Source organism: Octodon degus, unplaced genomic scaffold, assembly GCF_000260255.1.
Source record: "Octodon degus isolate 3935 unplaced genomic scaffold, OctDeg1.0 scaffold00226, whole genome shotgun sequence".
NCBI lineage: Eukaryota > Metazoa > Chordata > Mammalia > Rodentia > Octodontidae > Octodon > Octodon degus.
In genome coordinates this window covers 299745-310803 of record NW_004524802.1, presented here as the reverse complement: position 1 = coordinate 310803, position 11059 = coordinate 299745, and the positions used below count along the sequence as shown (strand labels likewise).

General features: G+C 58.2%; 1 protein-coding gene across 2 annotated transcripts in view; it reads right to left on the bottom strand.

The window, feature by feature from the left end:
• Nucleotides 1-9796: 9796 nt before the first annotated feature.
• The window catches only part of Brf1 (BRF1, RNA polymerase III transcription initiation factor subunit), a 78272-nt gene continuing 77009 nt past the window's right edge, over nucleotides 9797-11059 (bottom strand). For both annotated transcript variants that reach the window (XM_004645369.2, XM_023705676.1), the window contains exon 18: nucleotides 9797-10862. In XM_004645369.2, coding sequence (XP_004645426.1) covers nucleotides 10825-10862 — 38 coding nt within the window. In that variant the 3' untranslated portion in view covers nucleotides 9797-10824. The remainder of the gene's footprint in view (nucleotides 10863-11059) is intronic.

Below are 11059 nucleotides of genomic sequence, written 5' to 3'. Positions count from 1 at the left end.
GTGCAGGGCACTGGTGGTGCCTATAATCTGAGCACTCCATACAAGAGGCTGAAGCTGGAGGATTGCTATGAGTTTGAGGCCAGCCTGGGCCATACAATGAGTTCAAGGCTCAGCTGGACTACACAGCAAGACCTTGTCTCAAAAATAAATAAATAAATAAAATAAAATAAAATAAAACAAAACAGTAACAACGAAGCTCAAATGGTAAGTTTTATGTAATACCTGTATTTTACTAAAATTTAAACACTGGGAGCAAATGCGAGGTGGAAAGTATCTGCACAAGGAAGTGGGGACAACGCAGTCAGACATGAGCCTGGGCCCAAGGAGGGAAGCAACAGACCTGGACACGGGCCGCAGTGCGGATTGGTGTGGAGAGCTGGGGCCTGTATGCAGAGCCCAGGGAGCTGGGGAGTCTGACCCAGGGCAGCACCTCCCTGGGCGGCCCCTTTCCTATGGGAGCCCTCAGACTCCCTCTCCTGGTGACTGCCCTCCTCTCCGGGGTGGGGGTGGGGGAGCTGCACGCTGGGCTTCATCTCCACCCTCCTGGTGTGCTCTTGGGGAACTCGAGACCCTGAGCCAGGCCAGCTTGCCCTTTGCCCTGCCTTTAATTTCTGGGTCTCAGGTGGGCTTATGCCTACAACAGGTAGTCTGACCTCTCTCCTCCTGTGCTACTGCCCCTTCTGTGTCCTGGGCACTGAGAACTGAATGCAGCACTCCCTAGCCAGGTCCACGTGAACACGGTGGCCTGCCCAGGCCCCCAGCAGCGTGCATATGGGGAGAGAGGGCCACCCACCTGACTCACTTAATCATCCTTTTCTGTGCTAAAGCTTAGGATGCCAGCTGTGCCACCCCTGGTAAGGCTCCTCATGTCCCTTGTCACCACAGGGTAGCACCTTCACATTCTGACCACAGCCCAGCGGAGCAAAGTTGTACCTAAGCCCTGGCAGGTGCAGTATGCAAGGGCTGTGTTCCCTCACCAGACAGAGAGCTTTGTTTCCAGCTGTAGTAAGGGGGGATCTGCACACCTTGGTAGGGCTGGGGGTGGACACAGGGCAGCCATGGGCCACTAGTGGTGATGACCCTGCCAGGGCGAGATAGAAGCCTTGACCCTGGGCTCCTGCTGGGCACTTGCTGGTGGCCATGATGTCAGCAGGGCTGGAGGTTGCACCCACCCATGTTCCCCACCTCCAGGCACCCCTGGGTCTCCAGGGGAAGCAGCTCAGCATGAGGCCAGGGCATAGAGAAGCCCACCCGGAAAGGCACTGGCCAGGAACAATGCCTTCGTGTGACCGACTTTCCCTCTGTGGGAGAAAATAGAGTTCAGCAGAATGGCAGTTTCCTGCGTTTGTGCCTGTGTCTGGGGGTGACTCATGCAGACCTCCCACAGAGCTGGCCCTGTAAGCCCCACACCCTTGCAACCTCACCCAGGGTCCAGGCAGGGCACAAGTCTAACCCAGCCTCCACGGGCATCAGTTTCCAACCCTGCCTGAGCAGGGCATGCTGAGCCAGCTCGTGTGGGGCCTTTTGGAGGAGGCCTGGAGCCAAATGCTGACTTTTGTAGAGCAGTAGCCAGAGTTTCTCCAGGAACAGAAAGTCCCTCACCCCAGAACAGCACAGTTCCCTGGACATCCAGGGTCCTGGTGAGGGCAGGAGAAAAAGGGCCACAGGAAAGGTTCAGGGTTTCATTGGACATGGAGCTGGGAGAGGACAGTGATGACTGCCATACCAAAGCTGACCATATAGGCACCAACAGGTGTGGGATAGGGCCCTACCTGACCCGCACAAGGGTGGGGACAGTCCTTCCTAACTGAGGGCATCACAGATTCTGTAAGTGGGAGGGCAGACCCTGACGCTTGCACCCCACTTAATGGGGAAGGGGGTGTTACCAGTCAGGTCAGCAAGGACAAAATTCCAGCGCTCCTAGCTGCCACTATCTCAATCTGTAGCACGACCCCCCCACCCACCCCAGTTGATTCCCTTCTCAAGGGCATCACAGTCCTCTTCAGAAGAGACAAGAGGAGCAGGGCAAGCCTAGGCCACAGCACAGGGACCAAGAAAGGGGACGGGGCAGAAGCCTTGCCTGGCCTGGAGGACAGCTCAGAGTCTGAGCAGAGCCTGGTCACAGCAGCGGCCTCATGGGGCCCAACACCTGTGATGCTGACCTTTGTGAGCTGGGTGGGGGTTGAGGGTTTCCTCTAAGAAGGGCTGGTGATGGAAAACGGGGGAGCTGTGGCCAGTGCCCGAAGGAGAGGAAGCGGTGATGGTGGTGGGCTGGGTAGCCACTAGCCTAGGCAATCTGGTCACACTTCTGAGCTGCCTGCTGTGCCCTGCCAGTTTCACCCACACGTGGGCAAACCCTTGGTAACCAAGTCTCCGACAGGGTCCTGTGAGGCCCTGTGGCATTCTCGCTCACCACCAGGAAGAGCCCTGCCAGGCAGAAAGGTCCAGGGAGCGTGAAAGGGAAAGGGCCTGGTTGTGACATCTTGCTCTATTGTCTAGTGGCCGATCTCCTACCGGCTCCACAGGTGGCATCCCAGCTGTGAATTAGTAGCATTTAAGGCAGCCAGAGTGCTGGGCTGGAGTGGCCACGGCCAGATGTAGCTTGCAAGGTGGCAGGGTCTACGTGGGCGGCAGGAGCAGGAGTCGCCTGACAAGGTCAGAATGGAGGGAAGGACCCCGGGGGGTTGCCCCTCTTCTTCCATCTCACCGGGCTCCGTGATCTTACGAGCCCAGCCTCACTGTCGCCTCCCCGGGAGGGGACCTCACCGCCACACTCCCGCCCACGGCCGCGCGAGCCGGGACAGGACCTTGCCAGGGCGGCCTCCGCGCCGAGGTTTCCGGTGCCCGCCCCCCGCGCGGCTCGCAGGAAGCGGCCGCTCTCGAACAAAGGGGCCGACGGACAATGGTCATTGAATTGGCCGGGGCGCTCGCGTGGGTACGGCCCCAGCTGCCCGCACTGATAAGCCCTGCCCGCAGGCCCGCGTCCCGCTCCGGTTCTCACGCCGGCACCAACTGCAGCTCCGAACGAACCGGCGGCTGCGCCCCAGAGGCTAGCGACCAATGAGCAGCCGGCGCAGACCGTAGGTCGCTCACCGGCCAATCAAGGTAGCACGGCAGGAACCAGCTCCGCCCCGCCGCGCTTCTCCTGGTCCCCGCGGGTCCTGGGGGTTCCTCCAGTCTGCGCGAGATACACCTGCCCAGCACGCCCCAGCGGCGCCGCCCTGGCCATACTGCAGGCGTCGGGGGGGCCTTCCGTGCTGAGACCCCGGCTAGTGTCCTGCCGGTCCTGAAGGGCGGGCCTCAGTCCCACACGCCCGAAGAATGCGTGTAGGAGCTGGACTCGGCGTGAGGGCTTCTGGGAAAATTAGAGATGAGCACTAGTGGTTTGGAGATTGAGGCAAGTGGTGTAGGACTTGTTCCATGGGGCAGCCTGGGCTTGACTTGAACCACTATGGCAACAGAATTGTGGAAAAGCCAGAGCGAGGCCGCTCTGGCAGGGAGTGAACACCTGACCCCACACAGTTCCTTGGGAACTAAGGTGGCAAGATGACTGGTGTGACTAAGGGCCATGTCGCCTCGCGGGCAGGCTGGGCATTGTGGCCAGGCTTGGTGATTTTGCCGGGATGTAGAGGAGCCACAGCCCCAAAGCCTCAATCACTGTCCAGGGCTGGCACCTCTTGCCTTCCGTGAGCACTTGTCCCTGGCATGTGGCTACACATGTCAGCACCCTCTGGGCTTCTTGCTCACTGGAATTTTTTTTTAGTGTGTGGGGGGGGTGAGGTGTGGGTACCTGGAAATGAACTCAGGATGTGGGGAATGGACACCGTCTACCCCACTTTCCAAAGACACAGCCAGATTGGCTATGGACACACAAATGGCCTGCATTGTGAGCCAGTGGACACCTGGGCCTGTGTGGGCAGATGCCCAGTGGCACCTGGCTCCACTACCCAAGCTGCAGGAAGTGATCCTGCCCTTTATCACCTCATCACTTCCTGAGGCTAGTGTGGCTGGCCTGGACCCCTTGGCTGCAGGACAATGAATCAGCTGTGACTCATCAGGCTTGATCACAGGGTTGCCCAACCTGCCTGCACCTTACACCTCCTGGCCAGCAGCCTGACCTTTGCCCAGTTCCTCCATCCCTGCACCTTCCAGCACTCCCCCGACTCAAGGGCGATGGTCAGCTCCAGCCCTAGCCCCCATCACTTCCTTAACCCTGGCCCACAGCACTAAGGTATTTCCTTAGTGCCCATCTGGCCAGGGCTGGGAGGCCTTCAGGGCTGAGCACATCTCTGCCTCTGTGGCCACACACTCTTACCCTGGGATGTCCTCTGCTGTGACCCAGCCCTTCCACCTCCAGAGGCCCTCACTGCCTGTGCTGTAGGGCCCTTCCTGTGTGCCTTGCTGTGCAGTCTTTACCACAATCACTGGGATTGCACGTGGGTGGGGACCCCCTTCTCCTGTGGACCTGCAACTATGAACATCCCATATTTTACCTGGTCAGCTCTTTCTCCAAGGCTTTCTGGGCTGACCCAGTACACCCAGGCCTGCTGAGGAGCGCTTCTGGGCCTGGGCTTTACTGATCATTAGCAGGGACTCAAGCTATGCTGCTGCACACCAGCAGAGCTGACCCTCACTCTCACCTCAGCAAGTGTGGGGACACTTTGTATGTAGACTGGGAGCTGAAATTGCAAAAGGGCAGGAAGGCCCAGAAGGCTCCCCTTGGCTTGATCCTGGGGGGAGGGGGTGCCTCACCCACATGCTGCCCAAGTGGCAGAACAGCTGTCAGGTGGCTCCTGCCTAAGGGGAATGCCTCCTCACCCCTTTGGGCAAGTAGCAGCTCGCTCTGGACACCCCATACCTGCCCTATACCTAGGCCACCTGGAGAGTAGAGGGGGAGAGCAGCACCTGTGCTCCTGGAACCTCACTTCCTGTGCCTTTGTGGGCGCCCTCTTCTCCACAGCCACCTACCAGGGCTTTTAAGGACACGGGACCTAGCATGCCACGTGCTGTGCCTGCTGGGACTTTCCACACGTCCATGGATCTGGATGTGCACAAGATGGTTTAAAACCCCTCTCCCTTCTAGAGTGTGTGTGGGAGGTCAAGGGCCTGGCTGCTGCCCTATGTTCCTGCACTCATCGAAAGCACTCTGCTGAGGTTTTGTTCCTGCTCTGTGCAGAGGGAATAAGTCATGAATGAATGAAAGAGACATGTGGCTGGAAGGGACGTTCTGGGCAGGGGGCATCCAGGTTAGGTAGTTGAACGTAGTAAGACCTCAGAATGGCCCATGGAGGCTGACAGCTCACCCCATCCTGCCAGGCCAGGGACCACAAAGGGTGGAAACCAACACTGTCTCCACGATCCCCAGGGTCACTGCTGTGCACGTGCACATGTTGTGTGTGCTGCTCAAGGGAAAGGAGTGAAGCATCCAGCTGCACCCATCTTTCCCCTGCTTCTAGAAATGGCACAGCTAGGCAACACGCTCCACTAGTGTCACTGGAGAGCACACTGAGCACAACCGTGATGGCAATGGGCCCGCACCTTTCTGCTGGTCAGGAATCAAGACAGTTCAGCCAGCTGAAGTCAGCAGCCCCACTCCAGGCTACACAGGTGCCCGTGTTGGCCCCTCCACCCTGGAGCACAGAAATGTCTTCCTCTGGGTCTTTCCCAATGAATAATACATGTTGTCCTGTCCACCCTCAGGCCCTGCACCCACCTGTACCCACCAAAGTCTGACCCATACCCTCCCACACAGAGAGGTCTCTACAGAAGCCAGCTGAGATCCACCAGGCTGAGGCTGTGGGCAAAGGTCATGGTGGCCATCCCCTTGATATGGTCCAGGGGCCAGGCCTCACCAAGACAGGTGACTGGCATTGCTGTTCACCATCAACTACAGACAGTTACTCAGCTGAGCTGCTGCAAAGGTCCCATGGCCACCAAAGAAACAGTCTCCCCATATCACCTGGGAGAGTGGGCACTACCTCTCACTCTCCAGATATGTCCAGGCCTCTTGCCTGAATCTCTGCCCAGCAGGCCTCTGTGGGAGCAGTGGGGCTGGATGTGTGTAGGAGCCCCATGTGCCAAGACCCTCTGGAGCTGCCCTGGGGAGCGCGCCTACCCTGTCATGGCTCTTCCCTGGTGAGAAGGGAGAGCCCTGCAAAAAGAGGATCACTAAGGGCCAGCCATCAGGGTTGAGGACTGAGGTGGGGTGGGGACTGAGCCAAGCTCAGGGTTGGGTCCACCAGTCTGGGGGCCCTGGCACTCAACTTCATGGGTCTCAGCCAGACCCATTGTTTGGAGACAATGGCTTCCCCAGCCAGGTTCCTCTGCCGCAGGAAAACCATAAAGGGCCTGACTTTGCCACCGCCCATAGCCCCTTTGAAGGCCTGGACAGGCTGCAGGCACCACCACAGCCATGGAGCCAACCCTTGGCTCCACCCTTGCCAGCCTGGCCCAGCCCAAGCCTCCCCCGGGATCAGTAGGCACTCCAGGCACGTAGCACAAGACAAAGGGGCAGAGGCTTATAGCACAGGCACTCAGCAAGCATGCCAAGCCTGGGAACCCCTCCTGGGTCACCATAGGCCCCTCTCAGAATCCTCCAAGGAGCAAGGACACTGCAGTGTAATGACTAAAGGGGTGAGGAGGGCCATAAGGTGAGTGTCCCTGGTCTTGGGGAAGGACAGTATGGAGCCCGAAGCTAGAAGGGCCATCTGTCCTTCAGCTGGTCTAACCATCAAAGCCATCTTCTGGTCAGAGGCACGATGGGGACCATCCCACAGTGGGGTGCACTACTGGGGGCTCCAAGGTCATGGACAGTCAAGAGCTAAGTAGGAGTGTGCACACGGAGACATGGTGTACGAGCAGCAGAGCAAGAGCAGGGCTTCCTGTCATACCTAGCTGGGGCCATGCAGGGAAGGGGACCAAGGAAGGCCTAGAGGACCTGAACAGCGAGGTGAGCCATGCAGGAGGCTCAGGCTGTGTTCCCTGAGCACACATGTACCTGCTGGTACATATGCTCACATGCAAACTCCTGCCTGCCTACCCAAGGGAGCAAGCACTCTGCCCATGAGAGAGCCTACTGTCTTTGGCCAGGCCCTACCACTGGGACCCACTTCCTGGCTAGGGGACCTCTGTAGCCTTACTTGTGAGACCAGGAGACAGGAAGAACCCAAGTCAGCATCACTGCCACTTATCTAGACCAGGGAAAGCAATGAGCCCCACACCCACACAAAGCAGGCACCCTCCCAGCACCACAGAGGGGGCCACCAGAGACCCAGCCCACTACCACATATGCCAGAATGTGTTGGACCTGCTACTTGCCATCAGAGGCCTTCTCATTCGGGGGAATGGACTCGGCTTTGGCCCAAACCCCTCTGGCCAGAGCACCCACTGCGACCTCCACTCCAGCAGCCAGGGGGCATGGGGATTGGCTTGGAGCATGTTGGCCCAGTGGCCAGAGTCCACATGGGGTCAGCACAGAAAAGTGGGGTTCTATAGAATGCTATAGGGTTTGCCAGAGACCATTCCCCAGGACCGGAGGCCACATTGGAGGCCCCAACTAGGCCGGAGTTCAGAGGCCCTGAGACAGATGCTGAGACACTGAGGCCACCATCTCACACAGGTCCTACTCTGAAGGGCTGCAGCCCTCTTCTACCATGGCTGGAACACAGCACTGACCCACAGTTGCTCTGGTCAGTAGGAAAAGGCATTTGGCTTCATGTGAGCCTCCAAGGGTGAGTGGACGGGCCGGATGACCCATATGCCCAGCTGCTGCTATCCACTTGCCACCTTGCACCCCTAAAATCCAGCCCAAGATCTAGGAAGATCAGGTAAAGCCTGGACACCCATGGAGCAGGCAGCACCAAGGATACTGATCAGACATTCTCACCTCCCTCCCCACCATGCCTTTCCCCAGGGCACTGTCAGGGAGAGGCTGCATTCTAATGTCACCAGCATGCAAGGATGCTATGCCCAAAGCAGTGTGCCCTTGCTGAGGCCCAGACTTTCCTGCTTTGCAAGCCCCTGTGTGGTTCCTGCTACCTGGAGACAGCTGTCTTGGGCAGGCTGGCAAGGAAACATCAGGTGGCCATAGGTGCCCACATCGACCCACTCCACCCATGCAGCTGGGTGACCTGATTGTGGGGCAGGCTTGGGGCATGTGGCCCTGTGCACTCAGGGGAAGGTTGGGATGTCACTGGGAGACAAAGACACAGCAAAGGAGCCCAGAGACTTATGTGTGACAAGGAGCCCCCTGCCTTTCCCAGGGGTATCCTCACTATAACACCTGCAAGTAAAGAGCCAGGCAGAGCAGCTGGTCCAGAAGATGACATGAAGGGCAAGCTGGAGCAGTGTCCCACAGCCTGGCCAGCATCAGGCTCTGGGCCTGGTGCCACATCCAGCTCCTCCAAGCTGCCCTGGGAACCTCTAAAAGTGAGTTATCAATACCTATAGTCACTGGCAACTTGCCACCAAGCACCAGGTCCATGGCTCAGTCAGCTGTTCAAACTCGTGGCTGGCACCTCCTCCAAGCAGGCACCCCACCTCTCAGGTGGGAAACAGGCCACAGGAGGGCAAAGAAAGGGCCACAGGGCAAGGGCCAAAAGGTTCCCTCTACTCCTGCTCCCTGGGACTCCCATGCAGCCAGTTCTGGGAATTCCCAGAAAGGGCCCTGATGAGGCACCTCTAAGATCTTGCCCCATCCCTGAGCAGACACAAGACAGCCCAGCCAGAAGTCACAAAGGGGCATGCAGGTGTGGCTCCCACACTGCCTGGGGATGAGTCCACAGACTCAAGCGTCCCTCTTAGCTCCACATTTGTGCTAGGAGAGGCCCAGACAGCTTGGCTCCTCCACAGCTCTGACCTTTCCATTACCAGCATGACAGCACCTCCTGCTGTCCCCTTGGGGTGGCAAGCCTCAGTTTACCCGTGTAGGCCTGGAGCCTATCCATCACCCTATCCTCTTCCCAGAATGCTGACATCTCTTTCCCTGCCCTCCCTTTTACCCACACAGCCTCCAACAAAGACACCTTCTGCCTTTAAGGGAGATGAACCCAGCCCCTCCTCTCCTGCCATGGCCCATCTCTGAGACTCAGCTGCCTATGGTGCAAGAGATGGTATCTCCTTTCCTCCCACCTCTCCTCCCCCTGGGGGTCCCACAGTCTAGCAGAGGCCAGCAAAACCAAATTTGGAATGCCCCTTACTGTTCTGTGTGTTCCACTGCTCAAGCTTGGTGGGCCCAATTCTGGTTTTCCATGCTCCCCTTTCCCAAGGCCAACTTTCTCCAAAACTATCCCACACCAGCCCTTTCCAGCCTCGCCCTGTCATTTCTGCTCTGGCCCAAGTGGCCTATACTCCCCATGGACGGGCACAGCTTGCTGCACCTGCCCTAACCCACACATAAGCCTCAGTGGCCCTCGTGCTGCACAGGTGTGTCCAGGTATTCTCAACTGTGCAGACTTGGGAGAGTGGTCCTGCGTGCACATGCTTTCCTGGCTCATTCTTGTCCATCCCCAACCCCACTATGCCCACACAGCAACTGCTACATGGGATGGCCTAGGGACCTGAAGGCCAGACACTTCTCCCCCCAGGGAAGCCTTGGGGCTTCCAGCATCTTCTCTCCATTCCCAGGCGAAGGTGGAGCACACTGGGAGAGTGCAGACCCAGATCCCAACCTGAGACAGTTGGGTCTGTACTTGAGCCTGGGTAGGGGGCTACCCCCATGGAGACGTTGTGGGAGGGTGGTCCTGCAGACTTTCCTAGTCACATGCCCCACCAGCGTGCCTAAGGAAAGCTGGGAACCACAGAGTCAGATGTGCCATGTCGAAGGCCAGCCAGAGCCAGATACACAATCACAGACATTTCAGCAAATTTCTGCTCAAGTTTTCTGTACAGGTCTTTCTGCATCAATTCACTTGGCACACAGCAACTCTGAACTAGGCTGGCTGCAGATACAGGTGGGCAAAAAGCAGCCTAGGGACTTCATGCCCCAACATGCTGTTTCTGCACTGACTGGGGTCTGGCCCCAAAGGGAGAGCGGCATAGGACACCCAGCCTGCCCACTTGGAGGCCAGTGTCCTTACCTCTTCATTAGGTAGAAGCCCTGCTCTCCCTAACCTTGGGCCACAGCCAGAGAGGCAGAGCTCAGAGCCCCAGAACAGCCTGCCACTGGCCTGGTGCAGAGGAGGCTTCAAGGCCACCTGGCAGGACCAGTACCAGGTGCAGATGCTTTATCCTGAGCTGATCCCAAGATTCATAACAGCTAGAGGGGGTCCCAGAGGTAGTGGGGAGCTCATGCCACCTGGAGGGAGGCTCAAGGCAGAGGATCAGCTCTAGCTGTGGTGAGCCAGTGTAGGAGCAGCTGGCTGCCCCCATATACTCACTGCATGAGGCCAGAGCCCTCAGCCTGCATGAGGCCAGAGCCCTAAGCATGCAGGCCAAGCGCAGTGTCCTGGAGCCCAGGGCTGGCAAGCTGGGCCAGATGGTCCTGTTTGTTTCCTCACAATGGGGACACGACAGTGCCTACTTCTGGGAGTTCTCCATTGGGCCAGTAACAGTAAGCTGGGCCACACGGTAGAACTAAGTCTCAGGCACTCCCTGGCCATGTCCTGCCAAGACGCAGGGCTGGTCCCGCTTCCCCTACTGGGTAGAAATGCTCCTCACGTTGCTGAAACACGGTCCCATGGTCAAGTGCTATGGTGGCCACATGTGGCTTCCAAGCAAGCAGGAGGTGCAGGCTCATCTCAAGTCTCGGTGTCCACACCTGGGTGTCCTGCCAGCCCCCATGAGATGCTCAGGTCCAGTCTGGGTGCGGCTGGTCTGAGGCTGCGCTTAGTAGCCGTCATCCTCATCGCCATCACAGCCGTAAGCTAGAAGGCACAATCAGAGAATGAATATGCTGGGAACCCACCCAGGCTGCACACGGCAGGGACTGCCACTGTGGTCTCCTGGTCACTGAGTATTTGTAGGAGCCTAGTACAGGGCCCTGGCTCCTCATGAAGCCCATGTGAAAGGGACCCCATGTACTAGTGAGCTCAGAGCTTGCAACCCTCACTGTGGGCAGCTC